The sequence below is a fragment of the Strix uralensis genome, chromosome 3 (assembly GCF_047716275.1).
Source record: "Strix uralensis isolate ZFMK-TIS-50842 chromosome 3, bStrUra1, whole genome shotgun sequence".
Classification (NCBI taxonomy): domain Eukaryota; kingdom Metazoa; phylum Chordata; class Aves; order Strigiformes; family Strigidae; genus Strix; species Strix uralensis.
In genome coordinates, this window is record NC_133974.1 from 79,902,611 (window position 1) to 79,926,303 (window position 23,693).

Here is a 23,693-nt window from a genome sequence, read left to right on the forward strand (position 1 = left end):
TTTTAAGCCCAGACAGAAATCATGTCCAGTTGTTTCTGCTTTCCTCTCTTCAGAAAACCGCTGCTTCAGGAATTAGTTTGACAGTGGTTTCTCTGTATGCAATCACTTGCTCAAAGGGGCATGCCTAGCCATTACCTGTTCTGGATTTTGAAGATCTAAATTATTATAAGTAATTACATACTTTCTAGAGTACAATTTTCAGCAAGGTTCCTTGTAAAGACATCTATGGACTTGCAGTTAAATCCTGTGTGTTCAAAAGATGAGTTATTCCTTAACACCGATTTATAGCTGGAAGACAATACAGCATTGGGGTCAACTAGGCATAAGCAAAGCAGGTGGTTGCCTAGAGAAACAGACTGGTTTATGTGGCAAAACAGTCTTTCCCCCTGCCCAATCTTGCCTATACCAGAGCCCCAGAGAGAGGCAGATGAATGTTCCTGCAAAATGCAGGGTAGGGGTCTCAGGGTAGCAGCTGGCCCCACATATGCAGAAGTGATAAACCGAGTATTCTCCAGTCTGCCTCATCCCTCTAGTCCCCTGACAGCTGCAGCAGTAATACAAGCCTGGCTTTCCAGAGCTCTGCCCTGACCTGGTGTCCCAGCTCCAACCTATTCTCCTCCCCTCGTCATGTGGGGAAGATGCCTGGCTTGACTAGCCCCAGGTCTTCATACTTAGAGTCACCTCTCATCCTCATACCCAGTCAGCAGCTTTGCTGGCTCCAGACCACAACAGCTCTAGACAGCTTAACAGTCTGAGGCAGCATACGCTGAGAAAAACAGAAAGACTCACATACCCAGCTTCAACAGCATCCCTACAACTGCAAAGCTGAAATAATTTTGCTTTTCTATCCCAGTCTTCACAATAGTGAAATGAAGATTCATTAGCATTTACTTATGAGACAAAGCAATGTCAACAGTGGTCACAATGGGCCAGCTAATGTCATATACAAAATCAGAGCCCTCATGAACTGAACACCTAGGTCTTTGCCAACTGAGCCAAGGAGGCTGGCTCCAGCTGACAACTGAGTGAACCTGTACCTTCTTTGCACCAGATATAGGAAAACCCCTCCATACATATACACACATACACCCACCCCATTAATGGGTTATTTAGAAAACAAAACACAAGAGAAACCCTACATACTCATTTAAACCAGGTCCAAAAGTGAATTCTCACGCCTTCCACACTCTCTAACATATTTGGAGAGGACTATCCCTGTCTTTCTCTAACAACATCCCAGTCATGACAGAAGCAGACTATTTGCCAGATCAGTCACATTTCTATGCCTTAACACACCGGCCCTGCAATAGTCACATAGTAATACACAAGTCAGTTAAACACCACTAAAATTCCCCGCGCTCCTGAGGGCTGACCCTGTACTGATCAATATCATCACTGAGGACAGGAACTGTGACACTGAGTATTACGGGAGGTGTGTGCATGTGTGTGCAAGATGACTTAAAAACCCTTCCATTCTGAAGGGTTCCAGCCCCCCACCCAAAATGGACAGGCAGCATCACCAAGATATAGCAGTTCCTCAACTCAACAAGCTGCCTAGATCCCTCAGAACACAATAGACAACAAGCACGCATATGACAAAGCTCATCTTATAGACATGTGTATGAAATATATTGCTTTATATAAAATAGGAAAAACCACCAGAAACATCATAAAGATCACAAGATATCTTGCCCATATGTATGGCTCACATATGTGTGAATATACAGAAAGACATCTAAGAGGTCTACACTCTCAGATTCTTTTGGTGCTACGTATCTTTCCATTCTGCTCTCCTTTGTATCAGTGACTCAGTCATATGTTCTCTAAGGACAGAAACATCTATTGGCGGTGATGGGGAAAAGGCAGAGACATTCATCACAATCTATAACAGAGCAATATTCTGCCAATACTGCAGTCATTACCAAATGATTTTTCACAACACTGAAAAAAATTAAAGAGCCTCCCCTTTTGATGACATAAAGAACATGCGCATTTCCATAAATCATACAATCAGCATTTACAGCACCAGATCCCTATAAAAGAGTGCATCAGCTGAAGTCTTAAATTGTTTTGCTTAAGTGCTTTTCTCCTATTAGCAGAGATTATATCTTGCTCTTAAACAGTGAAACTCTAAATTACTCTTTTTAATGAAAATATTTTTCTCTGCCAGAAGGCCATTCAAATCAAAATGTTTTGCACTAGCTTTTTATTCTCCTGTCAATTCAATTACTGAATTATAGTTTACTACAAGCAATAATTTTCATATCCATTCCTTAAATCTAACAGCTTACATGATGTTGAATTTTCCATGCACACCAATTTCATAGACCATCCTAAATTCAGTGTTATTACGCTATAGGAGGAACACTTCTGCCTTTGCGTGATTGTTTCTGACAAAGCTTTCAGAAGAGACCAAGTTGCACAGATAAATGTACATGGAAGGACACACACACATTAAGCAGCTGTCCTTTCTTTGAAAAGACAACAGTTCTTTCAAAGTTCAGTAGGCAACAAGGTTGTTAAATGTACTGTTACCAACTAATTTTTGCTGGTCCTGAAAAGAAGTTCTTTTAGGAACCACTGAGTAATACTGTGAGCTTGAAACACAACATGCCAGTTTTCAGTCACTCTCCAGGGCAATCATGTTTTCAACACAGCCATTAAAGGCTTAACTCTGAAACCACCCCTCATGTACATAAAAAGCATCATTCACTTGTCTCAGAGCTGCTGGTGCCTACACAAATAGCAAGCTGAGTAACATCTGATAAGGTGTTCGACTGCAACTTCAGTACATTATATTGAGTATTGAAGCTCTGGAGGAGATGTTCACTGCAATAATCAAATTCGATGTCATTCTTCAGTAGATACTTTTTCCTGGAAAATACAGGACCATCCTGATTTACTTATTTATTTTAAGGAACTTGTCAATTTAGAGCATTCTTTCATATACAAAATTAAAAGCATGTTCTTTCAGCTACTCAGCTGCACCAACATCTACACGATATTCAGGTAGGCTAGCCATCAGGTAAATCGTTGTAAAGTTGTATTCATAAAAGTAAGAAGGGATCTATGGGTCCTTTTCAAAACTTCCCTCCAAAAAGCTATTGTTGTGACAGTGGCCACATAAGTAAAGGAAGAAATCATTAGCTGAATTCCATACCTGACTATGACAGAAGAAAGAAAAGAAAAAAAAAAAAAAATCAAAAACCAGAAAATATCCATTAATTCTTCCCAGCCACAACTCAAAGACATAGTTCACCCAATTAATCTTCAGATTATTGGAGATTACATTATTTTCCTTTTTTTAACCACAACACTGCCTGCTTACATGCAACAGTCATTAAAGAGGAAAGGAAACAAAATTCTCAACACTAACTAGGCTACAGTGTAAATCTGGTAATCTGGGATCACATACGCTATTGAATCCTGTCACTTAAATCAAAGCACAAGACCAGTCCAAGTCAAGTTTCTGTCCTCGTATGTTCATGCACTCACTTGAGTCCAAGGTATGCACACAGATCCACTTGTTTTGGGGTGCCCCCCCTTCCTAGCATTTAGAAAAAGGCCTCTAACAAACTGAACTAGCAGATAACTCTTAGGAGGACTGCAGATACTTTCACCAATTTTGTTCCACACATTACCACAAATAAAACCATAGTTTGTTGAAAATACTCCACTCACCTCCAGAGAAATAACATGAACCATCAACACGGTCAAGTATGTGAATCCTATTCAAAAAATCTCTGTTGTGTGGCACCATACAGAAACATCTTTTTATGAGAGAGGAAGTTGCTATGGGACTCCCAAGACTATCAATGAACTACTGCTATTTTCATGTCGAATTATGCTCATCACCTTCTTGGTTGCAGCCACCTTCACTTTATCACTCCAAAGTAGTAGCTCAATTAGATACATTTTCAGAAACTATATTGAAATAAAATCTAGCATAATTCATCTTTCTCTTGCACTTAAACCCACATTAATCAGTTGGGTGCTTTCAGTCCTACGTGCAAGAGTATAACAGAAAATCCACAGTTATTATTATATCCTAGTGGAATTATGACCGTCTGATCAGATATTGCCGGCAGTAAGGAGTATATATTCCAGCAAGAGGGAAAATTCAGTTCATAAGAAACCCCAGAAGAACAGTTCAACTGCATAACTGTGATGTCAATGTTTAAATGCTGGAAATTTACTCCAGAGTAAGAGGTACAACCAACCATCTGCATCTGTGAAGGTGCCAAAAATCAGTGAACTATGCGCCAGGTTCTCACTTGCACTGAAATGAAACTGTCTTCTCTTATACCCCTTTAAAATTTGTTTAGTCTGAGTGCAATCAAATTGAATATTTTATTTTGAAGCAGCATACTACAGACATCAATATGAAATTCCATACGTGTGAAATTATAACTGCATGCAAAACTCCAATTGACTAAAACTGACAGCGCCCTGCACTAGAATTGAGATGCTCTACAGAATAAACAGACTGTGCTTCTGATCAAACACTAATAAACTGTGTGTATGAGTAGCCAAGATGAGAGGGAGGGAGAGGGAAAAAAAAAGCATATATATTTTCATATAAATGTTTATATGTTGCCAAATAGAATCCATAGATAACACAGACACTAAAGAACACTATTTCAGATAGCCAATTACCACAGCAGTCAATACCTAGCTAAATATAGTGCATAACAGAAAAATATTATCTAAGGGTAGTTTTAAGCTAAAACCCAGGTAGTTTTAAACAGAGTTCTACTTGAAAGTATAATATGTTTTTTTATGAGATGTGTCCATATCTCTACTGAATTACACGGCTATATTTGAAAACAGAGTACAAATACACAACCTACATGTAAAATATACACACATCATCTTTTAATATCAGCTTTAAATGAGCAGCAGTCAATAAGCAGCATTCTCTCTCTCACACTGCAAAAAACTTAGAGAGCACTAAAATTGCTTAACAGATTCAGAATATACAGTGTCACTGAGTCAAGAAGCAAGGTTGAAAGGCAGCATAACACAACAGGGTGACAGAACCTGTAAACTGCAGCTGTAATCAAACTAACCCATGTAGCATGCTGGTTGAGTACAGGTTTGATGATTTTCATCATGTCCCAAACCACAAGCCAAGAATAACATTACATCAAGAGAACAGTTTGAGGCATCTCGGTGCAAAGAAAACACAAGGCTGACTGCACAAAAACAATGCAACTGTCAAACTTTGTCATCAACCTAATTAAAGCAAGAAAAGCAGCAAGAAAAAAAGCATTTTACCTTTTTAAGGAAAAATTTCTGTAATTTCTTGTGAGGCAGCTTTATCATCTTTTTTTCAGCATTCAGGATACAGGTCAGATACTGAAAGTACTTGAGCCATTCTGCAGGGGTTTGACACCTTTCGTCTTCTCTATTAACTCGCTGCAGCCAGCTTAGCTCAACGCGTCACCAGACGCCAGCCCAGCAACAGATTAAAAGGCAAGAGCTAGGCTGGATCTCATCTTTGACTCAAATGAGGAAGCTATATACAGACACTCCAGCTCCAGCTGAAGCCTATAGCCGTGTTGTCAGCATAAGGAAGAGAAGAGGTATGTGGTCTGCATTTTTTCCTAGAAAACCTGCAAAGTTAAGAAAGGTGCTTATCCAGAGGCAAGAATTTACAGGAGAATGTAAGAGGTACCAAGATGCTCAGTATCTCGCTGGTCCTTTCAAACGCCATGCTACAGGAGAAACTCATTCAACCTCGAGGACTCTGGAAGCTACCCAGCATTGCCTGCTGAGTGCAGTTTGCCCCCTTGCACCTGTTAATTGTGCACATTGTATGCGACTCAGCTGAGCACAGAAAAGAGCCTGTCATTTATGTTTTCTTTAAATTGCTTGGAGACATTTCCTTTGAATAGTTTTCAGAAAAATCTCTATGAAGAAAGAGATCACACACAAAGATGTTATCTACAGATACACATGGAGGTATTTATAGCGTGTACCAATGCTGAGTTTGATTCAATGCCATAGGAACCAGAGATCATGAGTATTGCTGCTTGCAGGTTCTCAAAGGGAAAGCAAAGTTCAGCTCCAGATTTGGAAGGAAGGCGCTCAACAGCACAACAGTGATGCTGCATCTCCTGGGCCACTGATGTCCTAAACCAGCAAGGTGCTGTAGGACAACCTGTTCTGGAACAGTGTGCACTCCCAATTATGCCCATGGGATAATTCCTATATTTAAGAATGGCGCACACACTGCAGCAGCTAGTTGAATCAGTTTCAAAACACTTCATGATCAAGCTACCTCCCTGACTAGTACTGCAGTGCTTCAAGAGACAGCGTCTGTGAGGCTACACAGAAATGTATTATGAGGAGAATTTCTTCAAAACACTGTCAGTCACTCCCAAATCTCCATCTCTTGTTTTAATACTACAAATATTATTTCACACAAGCTGCAGATGAAAAAGAAACCCCAAACTCAAACCTGTAATAGTCCACCTCTGTCATGTTTCTGCTGTTTGCTTCATTTTCTTACCACAAGAGCTGTATTTGTTCCTCTGCCTTCCTGCTGTCCTGTTCTTCAGGAGCTCATGTACCACAAACACTCTCAAATGTCACTGCAAAGTTCCACTCCTATGGAGGCATACATACTTAACCTCCAGTAAGCGGCAAGGTCTAAGGTGAGCCATGGAAACTGGAGTTTTGAAGTTAGCTGCAGAGTTTTGTATTTAAGGGAGGGCCAAATATGACAGGCAAATCACAGCTGCAGCAAAGCGCAGAACCATACTCTGACAACTGATGCCACTGTGCACCAATGAGAAATTCCAAGTCCTACCAAAAAGGCACACTGACAACGTCACAGAAGAGAAGTGTCAGAGTATTGGTCATGAGAAAAACACAGGCCCAGGCAGCCACTGAGATAAACCAAAGCTGAAGGTAAGCAGTAGACCTGGTAAAAGCATTTAGAAGATCTTCTGGCCATCAGGTGTTCAGCCTGACAGGTGGAGAATTGCCGACAAGTTTTCTGAGAAGCATCCTATACCAGAAAGGTATCTGTCTAGAAAATGCCAAGAATATGATTCCAAGTCCCATTTCAAGAAATGGTTCCCAAACTGGCAACTGGGGAATCTGAGCAGCAAGACAGGGGCTATTTCTTTGGTTTTATTTCTTTTATGCTTGAAGCCTTTGGGTGCAATTTTGATAAAAGACAAGAACATTTCTTAGAAAAGTCTCACTGTGCAAGGTGGAAAAGAATCCAAGATACCTGTAAAAACAGGATGATGAAAACACCATAAAAGCCACCTGCACACATACAGCAGGAATATAAATCGCAACCCTACTATCTTCCTCAATAGTTTCTGCTATAAAAGGGAAAGCTTCTTTTTTCCTAACTTGGAACTGTTCAAGTTACATGGTTTAAAAACCCTGCAATTTTGGAGTATGCATTACCAAGAACCATATTACTTTTAAATTAAAATTCACAATTCTTACTCCAGTTCACCAGGATTTGCACCACTTCTTAGCATCTCAACTTCTAGCTATGAGCTTACCAGAGTCAAACAGCATTGACTTAGTGTTTCAGTTCTCCAGACTGTAATTATTTGGCTGCATTTCTATTTCTGCTCTCACATCCATAAAGGATGCAAAGTTCTCCTCAATATATGCAAATCAAAATACTTTGAAGAGACTCTTAAAATAAATTCAAAATACTTCCTTCCTTTGACATAACATACCATCATCCCAGTCTTTAGCTTCACCTAGTTCTTCAAAGTGTTATCTCAAGCTAAACAATTAGATTTAAGCTGGAAGTACCATAAAGACATTCTTTTATGCCTTCTAACACATAACCCATTTTTGGAAAATAGCTGCATTACAGGTAAAGGTAGACTTTCAGCTATAATTCTGAATTTCTGGGCTTTTCTTTTTTTAAAATCAAGAAAAACATTGAGGAATTAAGACATACCTTAGCATTATTTTTAGGTATTTATGTGTGTCTGAATACATTTGGAATTCTGTCATCATTACTATGGTAGATAATTGCTTTTTGTTAAATGTGGCAGACGTAACACGTACAGTTTCTGCTTATTCACAGTTCTTTCAGCTAAATGCAACATTTACAAACAAACAAGTTCTCCAAACTCCACATGCGTAACATCTTTACATCCAGGTACTGCTACTCGCCCTTTTCAAGTCTGCGTGCTCTTTTATGCTACATGAGATTTGCTTGGACAATTTAAATCAAAGATGCTTCATCCATCAATGAACGCTTACCTGCTCTTTCTGACCTAACCAACAGAAGAAACACCACATTTTTTTTTTTTTAAATGAAGTATTTTTTGTTTTATGAACTACACAGTTCTTAGCAGGCCTGCTCCCATCTAATACTAACTCTCATGGGAAAGATGGCATTAGCATCCCAAGACAAGCTAGCTAGCCAAGACTGAAGAAGGAACAATGTATTCCATGGCTGTATTTAGTTTTGCATATATAGCATCTGTTACAGTGGTTTATATTAAAGACAAATATAGCTCACATTTTTCTTTAAGTACAGTGTTACTCTTCGCTATAACCAATATTAAAGAGTACCATACAAAGGTAGGTGGTATCACAGATACCCTTTTCTACACCTATTTAAGTTACCTTTCTTGGTAAGTCATACCTGAAAAGATAAAACACCTTCCTGCTTTAATTCACACAGGTAAGACAGAAGTGTAAGAGGAAGCACAATTTGAAAAAAATAATGTTAAACTGTTTTATCAGTAATTCTAACCAAATATCGGTCCCTGTAGCTGACAATTCTCCATTTTACCTTCTGTTTTGATTTACAAATTCACAAACTTACAAAATGCCAGAAGAATTTCTAAAACAAGCCAGTTTCTTCCCTGGTTAGTTGACCCCTTGAAAAAATTAGTCAATAAATTAGTAAATATCAGATCAAATCCACCAGTATTAGTTTGTGCTTAGGCAAGGGACTCTGAAATAATTTCTCAAGATTAAGTTGGACACCCTAAACAATAAACGTTACCTTTAAGAGCAACAGCTTCGAACACGCAACTCATGGTAACCCTAACGCTGAACTTCTCTACTGAGAACATGCTCAGGCCCCAGTTCTCAAAGGGAAGGCCCACCGGCTCCACTGTCAGTCACAAGGCTTCCCATCCAACACACAGAAGCCCGGTTCCTGACACATGGCCCTTATGAGCAAGGAGAAGAATTTTCCCCAATGTCCGACCACTGGACCAAGCCATGACAGCAACAACAAAACCAGTAGCTTTCGGACTCAAGTTCCGTTTCTTACAACCCTACCAGCAAACCCATAGCAAGGTCATCATGGCAGCTACCAACACTCACACTGCCGCTGGGGTCCAAAGGTCTTTGCTCATGGTGCTATTGATCTGCATACTCAAAAAAACAAAACTGAAGTTTTTGTCAAGTTCTCCCCCTCAGTTACTTGAGGTCAACACACAGAGGAGTGAATTCTTTCCTTTACGGTACAAAAAAAGATTTCTCTTGTACTCCAGATAACTTCCTAGTGCAAATCTATTCAAGATAACGGGGGCTACACAGCAAATAAACTGATATTGCTCTCTTACAGATCATTAATAACTTTGATCAAGAAAGATTCCAGCATGACTATCTGTTTCAAGCTATGTTTAGGAACAGGTACTTAAAAAAAGATGCAAACTGAGTATATTTGATCAAAAAGCTTGGATTGCAGAAGACTTTCTTCTCTCCCCTCCCACTCAAAAGGCTAGAGGTATGAAACATCTTTTTCTTTTCTTCTTCTGTCCTCATACACCAATTCCAGTTCCTTGAGAGCCACCTTGAGAGACAAATGAGGAAGCAGAACACAGGGCATATTGCCTGTTTTCTGGATAGCACTAAATACATGGTAGCAAAATCAGAAGCATTGACCTTGGAAAAGAGAACTCCACTCCTCTTCCAAAATAAACAATGCCAAAATCCATAGCAGTTTGGCCTTGGAAGTGCCCACTACAGACAGCGGCATTCACACATGATTTTTCCCTTCTGTTCTAATTAGCCAACATCACTGCCTGGCAGACCTTGCTCCAGCTCTCAAAACAACTCTCATATAAACCCCCCTCTCCCCTCCCACCTTCCCAAACACCCAACACAAAGGCAGATTCCCATGGGACTGATACCAAGGATGACTGCAACTAAAACAAGGATATAAGCTTCTCCACAGAACCTGCTTTGTCTCCCTGCTGCCATAAGAACCTCTGAGTTATGTTTTGGGACACTTAATCAAGAAATGACTGCATCACCTTCATACCAGAAACACAAAAAGTCACCTCTGCAATTAAAGAGAGAAAAAGAAACATGGCTACATCATGGCTGTAGACGTACTACATGGATGTAGAAGTACTGTAAAGGGAAATCAGAACAACTTTTTAAGAGAAGATAAGCCTATTTTATTTCTTGAAACTTGTTGTACCCCAAAGCTTAAGGAGTCTTATAGCCAAGGTTTTAAGGGATTCACTCCCCATTCTGCTGTGAATTTGGACACTGTGATCAAGGTTTGATGCAGACTTTTCTTTCCCCTCTTTATTACAGACTTTTGCAAGGGTAGAATGCTCCACGTAGTTTCTCTAAGTCTGTATTATAAGTACAAGTCATCTTCAAGTTGATTTCTATTTACAAACCTTTTTAAGCAACATCAGTACACAGCAGCTATTGAAAGAAGATGCTTAGTTTGGCCATTTGCAAATCTTTTCAACATCCAAGAAAATTTCATACAAACTCACAATAATTCATACTCACAGTGTTGGGGTTTTTTTTCCCCTCAGAATACAAAAAATCAGGTTATCCTGAAGAGATGCATTATGATTCAAGGCTCTGCTGAAATTTTGGCCTGTTTTTAACTAAGCTTGAGTTAATTAGGACTTTACACTGTGCATACCGGTTGCAAAACCCACATTAGTTAAGACATGAGATGACTGTACCTCATTTCTAATACAGCCAAGGCCTATACTTAAGTTTGAAAGAAGACAAAGAGGGGCACCTCTGCATACACACCGATGTAGGTGACAGGGTTAAGGAGTGCAGGGAGGGGAAATACCCACATGCACAAATTTTTCCTGTCCTGTTGCATGCAGTTCTGTGTCCATTTCTCACAGTCTCCCTATAGCCTCACATACATACCACTAGACACATCCCTTGCAGGAGGCATGGGAAGGGAATGGAAGTTATGAACAAAGCAACAGGATACCAAAAGGCTGCAGGCTATGGATACATCCTTAACACCATACTTCTCTACATACACGCATAGTTTATCTGATTACCAAAAGCCACACACATTTGAAGACAATCACAAGATGATTCCCAATCACATTTTACTCTTCACTTTCTACTGCATTTATTAACAAGGGAAATTATAAATTTAGAACTGTTGCGGGAGGAGTAACTGATCATTCAGCTCTGTATGACCTGGAATTGCATAGGGTTTCTATGCTTTAGGCTGGTGTTTCATGTCTTTATGGTAGATAGGTTATTTTGAGATAGACTAGAAATACACCATTTCAGTAAATTATTATTGGCCTAGAAACTAAGACTTCCAAAAGCTGTGGAAGGTCAGATTTTGAACATAGATTCTTAACTTCTCCTGACTTTACAATAGGCAGAGTAAATCCAAGTGAATAATCGAGGTGGTTAAATTGGTGTGAGAATGGATAAAATTTTATACCATATACTGTTCTTATTACACTAATCACCGTAAAGATGAATTCATGGAAATTCAGAAATAGGAGGAAAGCCTATCATCCAAAGCGAATGCCTCAGATTCAGGCTTACATCTCTGAATATACTCAGAGTGCTCTAACAAGTGTGTTTCTCTTGGGCATCTTTTTTTTGGACAGTGATTATTCTAAGATTACAGATGATCTAAAAGGATACATTTTCAGAGTTACAGAAGCTATTTATTACATTGATAACCCTTATAACCTTGCTCATAGCTATACAGGATATAGAAACAGAAGTAATACATGGCTTCAGCCAGAAACTTCAGAGAAAACCAGAGCACCCACAACTGGAAATATGTCACATCTTTCCTTCAGGATAAAATACATACATAGTTCTATTCTCTTCATTTATTAGCATTCATTTGATTCTACCTGCATTTTAATTTTAGCCGTGATACTTGCACATTTTAGACATACACGTAGAAAAGAGTTTAAAATTGCCTCTTAAATTGGTTGATCTTCACTTCTCTACATGAAAAGAAAACACACAAACCAAAAGAACCATCTCTTACATCTTTCACCTTTAACTAAAGAGGTTTAATATTCTTCCCCTCTCCTCTCAGTTTTTTTCCATTCCTTTAATAATTTTCTGTGAACTATTTGGTCTCAATAACCATGTTTCACTATGCTCTTTCAAAGGTGAAGGGACTGGAATTGAACACAGGGTTCCAAATGACAAAAAAAAAAAAAAAATCAGCACAGTGGCACAGCTTTGCTGTTAAACAGCCTATCTGCTTCCTCCCGCCTGCAGTACCTCCTGTACGCTTCACAAGCGGAAAGAGGGTTGATGCTCCAAAGCCTGTATTCTGCACCTCCCACAGGTACACACACAGTGGCACAATAGTTAACAGAAGGCTGTACCTGCATACTGTTCAGAATTTTGAAGAGAGATTTCTAGAAATAGCTACAGTACTGATTTTTAAAAAAATCTTCTTCTAGTCACCTTCTGTGCTTTTTCATGTCCTGATTAAAGACACTGTTATTCTTCTATTGTGGATGTACTAAAAATGTGAATGCAGAATATAAAGTCACAATGACAACACACAAGTTCTTTACTCATAGATTAAAAAAAAAAACAAAATCCCTTCCCATTGCCAATGTTATAATCTCATGTAAGGTAGTGCAATTACACTCTTTGTTCTAATTCCAGTCATTTTGGCAGTGGGTCATAACCTACAGTAAGTCACCTGAAAACAATGCACAAGGGGATTAATGCTTGGAAAATTCACAAGCAGGGGTGACAGAGGATCCAGAATTTTAAAAGGAACAAGGCAGCAGAAATACCATCAATACTGGATGATTCTGAAATTGTATTTAAAGCATGCATGTAAACCAAAATCAGGAAGACAGCAATAAAATAAGCTGCAGATTGATTTAGGCAACTGCAAGATCTGTTTGATTGAGGATTAGCTAATGCAGGACTGTATTTGCACTGAACAGAAAAAACCTGTAACCTTCAGCTAAATTTGATATACTTTCAGATATCCAATTAATTTATGCAGCATTATGCACTGTGTTTACCTTTCAAAATTTCTGTACTGACAAGTACCCGAAGAACAATCACTGCAGAACAAATTTGCTAAATCTTAACATGAGAGACCAGTTCACCTATGGTCATGATGTTACAGTGGAAATTTTGCCTCTCACAAATTCTTATCTGCAAAATTAGGAAGGAATTTGGAAACAGGATTTTGAAGTCTATATTGATTAATAGCAAAATGCATGAAGTTTGGATGGAGGGAACAAAAGAATGATCTATGCATTGTGTATTATCCAAGTTGTAAGATGCTTTACTTGCAAGATGATTAGCAGGAACTAACACTGTTTTCACTCAGAAATGGCACCTTCTGTGTTTGCACTGAGGTCACTCATCTTCAGCAAAACCAAAAGTAAGCTTCCAACAGCTCAATGCAATACAACATCACACTTAAAGGGAAATATACCAGGACACTATAACCAAGGGGTTAGAGAAGGAAGGATCACATACTTCAATAGATAATGATTCCAGAACTAGAGAAGGTTTGAGTCTTAAGTAACACAGAAAACCTACACTAGAGACCTGGGCTTTTTAGGGGCTTGTGAAACAATTTCTGAACTGTACAGAGTCCCTCAATTCATAGACCTAACAGATAATTGGATATGGAGAATACTTAGAGCTGATTTGGGCTGAAATCTAAAAATTCTGGCGGAAGCTTTGTAATTGTGAACAACTATGATCATCTACTCTAACAATTCCTGTCTAACATTAGCCACGAATTTTCATCCACTGGTGCCTATCTGAAACCAAATACCTGGGGTTTGGCTAAATCCTATTTTCTGGAAGGGAATTCAGTTCTGACTTGAAAGCTTCAAGAGGAGGACAGGCTCACTTCCCAGCTGTGGTTTGTCCTAGCAATTAGCCATCCACACTTCCAAAATTCTGGCATTGGTTTCTAGCTTTGTTCTCAGCTACCAGGGCTGGGGACAGAGCACAGGCTTAAGCGTCCAGTTAGGGCTTCTCACACCTGCTCTGTGACTGCCAGAATTTCCCAACTAACTGGCACATGTGATTCACCAAACCGCATACAGCACTTTCAGACCAGTTCTTATTAAAAGAAGTTTAAATCGGTATTCAAAGAAACAAAAAGAAAACTCCACCCTAAAATAACTGAAGAGATATTCAAGTTCTCCTGTAATGATTCATTCTTAACTGATAAAAATCCTTTTTCCAAACAAGACAGACCTCTACTGTTGGACAAAGTTACTGCAAGCTTAAACAAGCTTACTCATTACTCCAGAAAAGTTTTATTGCTCTAGCTATAGGTTATAGTTACGCACTGCAACTCAAGGCTCTTGTTGCAGCGTAGTGGCACAATACCTCTGAGGTGGTTTGATAGCAGAGGTAGCCATGCATAAGGGGATGAGGCGAGAAGTACCTCCCCATACCTCTTTCAAAGGGACCATATCAGCATCATAGAATGGTTTGGGTCAGAAGGGACCTTAAAGATCACCTAGTTCCAACCCTACTGCCATGGGCAGGGACACCTTCCACTAGACCAGGTTGCTCAAAGCCCCGTCCAATCTGGCCCTGAACACTTCCAGGGAGGGGGCATCCACCACCTCTCTGGACAACCTCTTCCAGTGCCTCACCACCCTCACAGTTAAGAATTTTTTCTTTGTATCTAATCTAAGTCTACCCTCTTTCAGTTTAAAACCATTACCCCTCGTCCTATCACTACACTCCCTGATGAAGGCCATTATAAGGTCTCCCTGGAGCCTTCTCTTCTCCAGGCTGAACAATCCCACTGTCTCAGCCTATCACAGAATCACAGAATTATCTAGGTTGGAAAAGACCTTGAAGATCATCTAGTCCAACCATGTCCTCACAGGGGAGGTGCTCCAGCCCCCTGATCATCTTCATGGCCCTCCTCTGGATCTGCTCCAACAAGTCCATGACCTTCTTGTGTTGTGCGCCCCGGAGGTGAACACAGTACTCCAGGTGGGATCTCATGAGAGGGGAGTAGAGTGGGAGAATCACCTCCCTCAACCTGCTGGCCACACTTCAATGCAGCACAGGATATGATGGAAACAAACATGCTTAAAACCCCATGATGAGCTACACTTTGCGTCACTACTGTTGCTGCTTAAAATAATGTGCTGTAGATCTAAGCAACAGACTGAAAAGATGGAATAGCTGAAACTAAGAAATTTGAAAAGAGTAAGATGAATGCATATACTACAAATATCAAAAAGCCTCATTGAAACCCTACTTGAGATTGACCTGAACTGAGCTCTAACACTGGGACTAATACATATCACCCAGTTAGGTACAGCATCCCAAACAGCATTCCAACCCTACCAAGTTTAAACTGACAACCGTACCCAGGTTACCTAGTGCCAGTCTCACTGTCAGATCCCTACACTGCACCACAGTTACTGTGGTTTGCAACACTGCTATGTCCCTGCAATGATGTTCCCAACACCATGAAAGAGTTGACAATGTGGTAATTTATTCAGTTAAGAAACAACTAGCACTTCCCTTGCACCTTCCATTCAAATGGCAGACTGTGATTTAAGATGAAACACAGATTTAATCCTTCCTCACTCTTTAAAGCCAGAACAGGGGGAAAAGAGAGGGTAAAATCCTACTTCTTGGAATCATTTAGACTAGAAACAACCTCTAGAGGTCATCTAGACCAATCTTATGCTCAAAGCAGGAGCCGCTCTCAAGTTAGATGGGACTCAGACTCTGGCAGAAATGAGGCAATTAGGGGTTGCAGTTTGTCTGGGGAGAGGGAAAGCTATTTCTTTTAATGCTTGGCTAGGGTATGGCTGTGCAGAGTATTAAGATAAACTATTGCTACAGTAATATAAATAATTATAGTTACGATACTTATTCTTCAAGATGCACCTTGGTGTTATCTGAAACAGACTTACACCACATGCAGTTTTTTTACAGGATAAGGATACAAGACACATCACAAAGTAGTTTAAAACACAGATGTACAAAATTTATCTGGAAGCTCTGCAATAGCTTAACTTCAAGACTAGAAATACTTAGTTGCTATGGTTAAGCTTCACCCTGCTTTTTGGGTTTGTTTCAACTCTCCAAGACCTGCTCTCTTCCCTTCAAGATGAGACACTCTGTTACCGCTAATTAAAAGGCACAGTATTGTGCTTGTACTACTTTCATCTCAGTAGTACAAGCCCAAAGCGTGACAGTAACGTGACTAAGACAGTTGCATCTGTAGAAAACAGGGTGGATGTTGGCCTTAAATAATATAGAAATATGTCTTTGATGGCCTAAACTCAGCTAGGGAAAGGAAGTCACCCCAGGTAACAAGGGACCACATTTCTAAAACATCAGACTCCCAAGGTTGCACTGCTCACTAAAGCAAAAGTTCTGCTAGCTGCTAGAAAGACGAGTGAAGCATACAAGTGAGATATCTGATCTCCAAACAGGTAAGCTGTTAAACGTTAAAAGTTTTACGACATCCTAAATTTAAAGTAAATTTTACTGAACTTTGCAGGAGCTTCAAAAGCCGACTGTTCAGTTTTACTGAACCTGCACTAGATGTCAGCATTGCCCGCGGTACAGTAGGGCTCAACTAGCACAGGCACATACTGAAAACAAGTATTTCTGAAGCACTGCATTGTGCTTTCCTTCTAGGCAAATAAGGTTCATGTCTGCATAGCGCTTAACAAGAACAAAAAATGCTTTTTGTTCTGACAAAAATTAAGAAACGACATGTTTTGTCTTTAAAATGTATTCTCTCTCAAACCTGAGCTAGTCTTGAAACTACATCAAAGAAAGATTTAAAAAGGTCAAGGTGTAGCTGCAGTAAGTGCAATTTGGTCTCCGTAGGGAAACAAAGCTGTCAAACTTCTGTACTTAATTTTGGGAACATAAAATTTCCCAGAAAGAAAGGTAAGTTAAAGTTGTTCTACAAGAAGCAGAACTAACAGAGCCTGTTTTTCTCAACAGATTTATGGCTGTTGTCCCTCAGACTTCTTTATTCCTCTTGCCTTTTTGGACCAGGACATAGCATACAGGTTTCCTAGCCTGCTTATCTCATTGAATAGTACACACTAGCTTGTGGACAAGTACAGTTCTGCCTTTTCTTCCCTTGGTAGGGCACTGCTTTGAGTCTTTCATCTCTGCTTATCTGTCAACTTTCACAAAACCTTTGAAAAGGTCTAAGTGCCTACCCCTCTTTCAAGTCTGACTGAAGCTGGCCATAGTACATCCCTAATAGTAGCTTTGGAATACTATCAGTGTGATTGTAAGTGTTGCTCCTCTAGGAACAGGCTAAAGATCTAATCAAGTCTATTAACCTTGGCAGCCTTCAGCAACAGACTGCTGCGTGATTACTGGCTTACAGGTCAAGCAGTCTTAAAGTACGGGAGTTTCCAGTACAATTCTTTAAAGCAAGACTTAGCTTTGTCCCCATGGCAACAGACTGCAGACACATCCACACTGCAGTTAGAAGATGTGACTGCAGTTTATTTGCTAGCTTCAGTCAAGCTAGTTCAAGAAAATATAATACATCCAAAGCAGTACATGTTAGGGTCTTCAGACACTAGCTAAAGCTCATGTTGACATCCCTTAGCTACTCCTGGTACTGAACCTTTCTATCCCACAGCTGCAGAAAGAGCACAAGCAGCTACAGATCAGCACATCATGTTATCTGAAATTATTTCAGTGTGCATTTTACAGAAGTGTAATGTATTCAAATAACTTTAAAAGACACAAGGCGTACATTGCGTGTCTGCACTCTCTCCCCAGAAAAACCTCCCAAAAACCCAGTCACTTAAGATGTTTGTGACTAATATAGACACAGAACAGGAGAGGCAACATTTCCCATACCACAGATGGAGGTACCCAACAGACTTTTTGCTTCAGTCAGTCCTTCTGCTTATGGATGTTTCCAGGTATCATGTTATATTAAAATGCTAATTAACCTGAGTAAGAACATGTCTGAATCCATCTCATCAGGCTAATACTCAAAATCTAAATTAAATTTCTGCTTTGCTTAAGCAAAAGTCACATCTACCCATCACAAGTCTGGTAGCCCTGTGCAGTCCCATGTTGTGCCACAGCAACACATGATAAAAATTATTTTAATCCAGTTTTTCCCATGAGCATCCAAACCTCTGGGGTTTAAACTTTTATGTTTGAGCTGCCTCAGCTTTATTCTTCAAATTAGTCAGAAGATCAGAGGGGGAAAAAAAAAAAAAAAAACCACCAAAACAAAACAAGCGGATGCATCAAAACACCTTTGTATACAGCTGGTACCACCTTCAGTCACTGAATATTTCTGCTAATTCACACAGGTTGAACTGCATCACAGCAACTAAGTGCACTCAGCCCCCTGCAATATACTCACCTGAGGAGTGAGTTATGCCCATTCCATGTCTTCAAGCAGCGAGGAAAACTGCTCCTGGTCTCCCATATCCATGTTCTTGTGAGAACTGGAGAATTCACACAGGAAGCTCTTTTGCTTCTCCTTTAACAGATTTAGTCTACTATTTATGTTGCCATATATGAAATCAAAATGTTTCAGAAACAAGGAGAAACAATGAAGTTATTAATTTCTGTCTTGAAGATATTCTTTGTTACAGTAACTTGCCATATACAACATGCAGATAGGTTTAGGTGCCCAGATCAGTAGCTGACTCTCCATAAGGAGTGTGGTAAACTCTTGACTTCTTCTAGACTCATAAAGACAATACTTTTCCCACCAGATCAAAAAAACCCTTACTGTTCTTCAAATCTACATGTAAAATACCTTGGGCCACCGAGGCAGGCCTCTCTTCTTCAAACGAAGGACAGCAATATCCCTTCTCTACTAAGCTGTAGCACACATACAGTCTTCAGCCATAAGCTTTATCAGAAAATCAGCTATTCAGGCCCAGAAACAGTCCCTAGGCCAGAGACTGAAAGACTAAAGGGGTTTTCTGTTGACGAGACCATAAGCAAGGAGACCTCTTCTGTACAAAAGCTATATGCTCCCAAGCCCCATAAGCAGGTCTTTCAGTGTTTCGTATCTTCTTTAAATCTCTGGAGTCATGAGATCAGGTGAAACTCCAGTTTTCATTATATTTTCTGAAAACATTCAACTTGTTTGGCTGTGAAAAGCCCAACAGGAGAGGAAAAAAAAAAAAAAAAAAAATCAGTATTCCATTACATGATCTTACTTTTCCTTTACTTTTAAAGAGATATGAAAGACAGTTTTAACAATGCATGTTAGCAAACGTAAAATCAAGGGACCAAGAGCAGTATTGTCTGGACATTGCATGATGCCCAAGTATAACTGCAGAAGAATTAAGAGTCAAGAGAAACAGTGCAGGAAAAGCTACCCCACTTTTTCCAAGACATCTCCAGATGATCTAGTAGCAAATCAACAGTAGCACAGATTTTCAGAGGGTCTTTCTGTCCACTGGGACAAAGAAATATGAAGCTGAAGTTTGCTGTGAGCTGAAGACAAGAATTCATAATCACCCTGCAGCTGCCGCAGGGAAGGCATCCAGCACCTGTATTGTCTGCTACAACCAAGCGAACAGGATTTGCAGGTGCTCCCCATTCTCCAGAAGATCTTTTATTACTATGAAAGGAACACCCTAATCCAAGTTAGATTTCCTCGTCAAAATGGCACAAGCCATTACCAGACAGCTAGGGAAAACAGTCCAACACCGATTCTCCTGCAGTCAGCATCTGCCTTGATAGTGCTTATGGTGTCATTAAACACTTCCCCAGCTGGCAGCCAGAGATATGGAGCTGCTATGTCTCATAGAAAGAAGCTCTTCCAACTGTTCACACAGGGTGCATCTACATCAGTTAAAAAATGAAAAAAGGAAGGAAGAGCAAGCTAGGCAAAGCAATATTTTAATGGTCCACTTCTCTCCCAGGGCCTGGGACTGATTTCATCCCAGCTGTACAGCTGAGATACTGCACCTCTGCTCAATGGGAAGGATCAGAAGCTCTGCTCAAATTCACCTGCATAAGCACACTGGAAACATTTGGACTGCACGCATACTTTTCTTGCTGGATAAGTAAGCATATAGCTGTCTTTCTATGAATAAAGCTGAAGGCCAAGACCTTCAGCAAGGACAAGGATTACTATGCCAGGAATAAATTGCCAAATTTAAGAGGAGGCTCAGTAGATTGACATAGGGCAACAAGCTCTCTCCCTTAATATCTACAGAGGAAAAAAAAGTTAACTTGCTAGTCCAGAACCACATTTACCTCACATTCATAACGGAGACATAAGCAAAACCAGCTGGAAGGCAGGCTTACAAGCTTCACTGGTACTCACAGTTAAGTCACCAGATGGTAAAGTTCATTTTGTCCACTTGTTGTCTGTAAGTATGCTTGCAATGCACTTTTAAAGGCCATCAAGAAACTAACATAAAAACAACAAAGTAGTTGTAAAGCCTTGAAGGCAACACAGACGATTACGTAGGAATATTTAGAGAACAGCTACAACACATAGAGCGCTACAAAAAAACCCCCAACAACAGCACAGAAGAAATATGGAAGGCATTTCTGTTTTTTAAGCCTACTTTAACTCATTCTACAATAGTCAGGAGATCTTCCACTCCAGCCACAGCAGGTGGGGGGGGTTAAGGGTCAGATAGCTCCCAAGAAAACATCCTGTGCCTACCCCCTTACACCACCTTGCAAGAACCACCAGAGTCCCAGCACCAAGCCTGGCAAACTGATGAAGCTGCCATTTGAAACATGTAATCAAGCACTTTCTATAGCTCTAGATATTCCCAAAAGTGAGCTCTGGTGTAAAGATAAAACAGTTCTTGGGCAAGAGAAGCAACAGGTTGCCACGCCAACCCACTCTGTACCTGTAATCAGAGCCCAGGGTACAATTACTTAGTTAGCAGCTGTACTACTAGAAAAGTTAAAGATTAAAACAGTCAGGTCCCTACAATATGTTGCCAGTCTACAAGATCTGGAACTCTAAACACCTGTTTCAGGCTTTTCAAAGAAACTTGGTCAAGTTTTCTCTCAAAGCTCTTGGGGCAAGTTAGACAGCTTTAAGAGAACTGTTAAAAGAAAGACTAGTAGAACCTGCTAAAATCTGTAAGAACAAAGAATAATTTCCTACTGATCTAATCAGTCACAACAGTGAATCATCAGTCAGTTAAGAGATAAACAGTTACTCTATAAGCAGAACTTAAATTTTCCTTTCTCCTAAATTCAGACATCCTAGTGAGTTTCCCATTCTTTGCCACAGTTAGAGATTAAAATATTCAGGTTCTTCAAGCTACATTTACAAAAGAAGTTTATTGCAAAACTAAAGTTAGAGAAGTCAAAGTGAGGATCCAGAAGTCACAATGTTAGAGACATCCCTGGCTGATCTGATTCACTTCAGGACTCCTGCTTGCCTGACAGGAAGATAATTTTTCAAATTCCTATTTCAAATCCAGAAAAGATGCATTGTTCCAGGGACAGCAGATGGATTCTGCCTATCTTCTTCATCAATAGGATTGTATAAGCTTCATGTAGACATCAAGGCCTCTAAGGTTTTGAAATCCTACAATGAGCACAAAGCAAACAAAAGAACGCATTTTTCATTTCCACACTAAGTATATACCCATTAGTCTTAAGTCTTTGTAAATTATTAATTAAATATTCTTTTTTACACAATTACTTCAAGGCTGACAGTATGTACACCAAATATCCCACCCACCCCCCCTGCCCAAAGCCAATTATTTATTCAAAGCTGGCTCTGAGAACCAAAAAGGTGTGCAAGTCTGCCAGCTACACACAGCATGACAACCCATATTTCAGGAAAATGACTCAGTAAGTTCAAAATGTTTTACACATTTAATTAAGCCTTACACTAACTCCAGTTGGCAAGCAGGAGTATGAATCATGGAAGCTAGATCACAGGAGCAAACTCAAAGCAACTCAAAAACTTAACTGCTTACTCTTGGAGCTGAACAATTACTTACTACAGCAGGAATCCAGGAGGAAATATCCTGCTTCACTGGCAAGTATACTGTGGATAGAAAGCAGGGGGGGGAAGAGAGAACTGCCATAACTTGAAGCACAGATGCTACACCAACTAGTTCTAGGGGAGGCATTGCCATCAAGCCCTCTTCTAATCATCAGTATGTTGTCAACCGACACTACAACATTTATCTAATGCTCTCCCTTTAGTGTCTTCTACACAGCTATCTCCAAAAAAGAATGGCATATCAAGGCCAAAGACTACCAGGAAGAGGTAGTGGTGATGTCATTAGCATGAAGTTTTGTGTCATCATTGTGCACATCACTGCATTTATTCAGTGGTTACCATACTTACTGTTACTTGTGATCCTCTTTTACATACCATAACACATTGTAGTATCCTGAGCTCCTTTACTTAACAAAAACATAACCTTAAGATGCAATACTGAGCTAAACTACTAGCAACAGAAATCAAACTTGCACAACATAGTCTTGGTACTAAAATAAATATTATGCAAATAGGTACATTATCTTGTTCATAGGTTGCTGGTGACAGCTGAATACGAAGGGAGAAGCAAACTCCAACATCTGAGGTCCCACAAGACCACAGAATAATGTGCCACAGATGTTTAGTTTAAAAGGATCCACAGAACATCCATAACATGCTGAACTATAAACCACTTCCCATCATGCCCTAGGAAATCTGAGAGCAATAGCAAGTTATAAAACATATATATGCACCACTAGTTGATTGAAAGGAAACAGAAGTTGAAATGTCTAAAGTAGTTTGCAATGAAATAAGTTCCCCCATGTTTGCACTGCTGCTTGTGTATCCTCTATATCATCACTGTGCTGATCTGCAGGATGACTAGCTTTCCACATTGACAAGGCCACCCTGAGTTCAGGGGCACTATCAAACATCAGAAGATGCAAACTGAAGTACCTCTGCATGCTACTTGCACCCACACTCAAGTTACAAGGTTGGCACAGTAAAGGCAATATTCACACCTGTTGTCAATATAGAGCAGGAACATTTCTCATTTTGTTCCTATTTCTTTTCCATTGCACTTGTAGCAAGAATGCTATCAGAAAGAAAGCATCAATAGAGTGATGGAAATGACAGGAAGGCTACAACATAGCACTGCATCCTTCTTCCCAACATAACAACTAAATAGTGATTGGGAAAGAGGTAAGTAGCTCTATGTGCTTTGCCCTTAGCCAGCAAGCCCTTACATACTGCTGCACATGAAAGTTGTCAGTCTCTTACTGACACCAGGGAATGATGGAGTACGTTGCCACTAGTGCTGAACAGCCACTTTTTTAAGAGGCTGTTTTCTTTCAGAACCTTGGAGAACAGTAGCTCAGAAACTTGGTGTGCTCAAGTCCTGCCACTAACACACCAGCCTCTACATTGTTTACATTGTGTCCCAACCACGGCTTCAGCATCTTCTCACTGTGTCCCTTTCCACCACTCAACTGGAATTGCAACTCCATTTCACACCATTGTC

At 39.9% G+C, this 23,693-nt stretch overlaps 1 protein-coding gene across 3 annotated transcripts in view; it reads right to left on the bottom strand.

Moving 5' to 3' along the window:
- The window catches only part of RPS6KA2 (ribosomal protein S6 kinase A2), a 316,658-nt gene that overhangs the window by 276,796 nt on the left and 16,169 nt on the right, over positions 1-23,693 (bottom strand). Inside the window, exon 1 of one of the 3 annotated variants that reach the window (XM_074863010.1) lies at positions 5,278-5,522. The exons of 1 other annotated variant lie outside the window; for it this stretch is intronic. In XM_074863010.1, the coding sequence (XP_074719111.1) occupies positions 5,278-5,325 (48 nt within the window). In that variant the 5' untranslated portion in view covers positions 5,326-5,522. Of the gene's footprint in view, positions 1-3,681; positions 3,980-5,277; positions 5,523-23,693 lie in introns of those variants that run through there. One more of the 3 variants, XM_074863011.1, reaches the window with a different exon arrangement.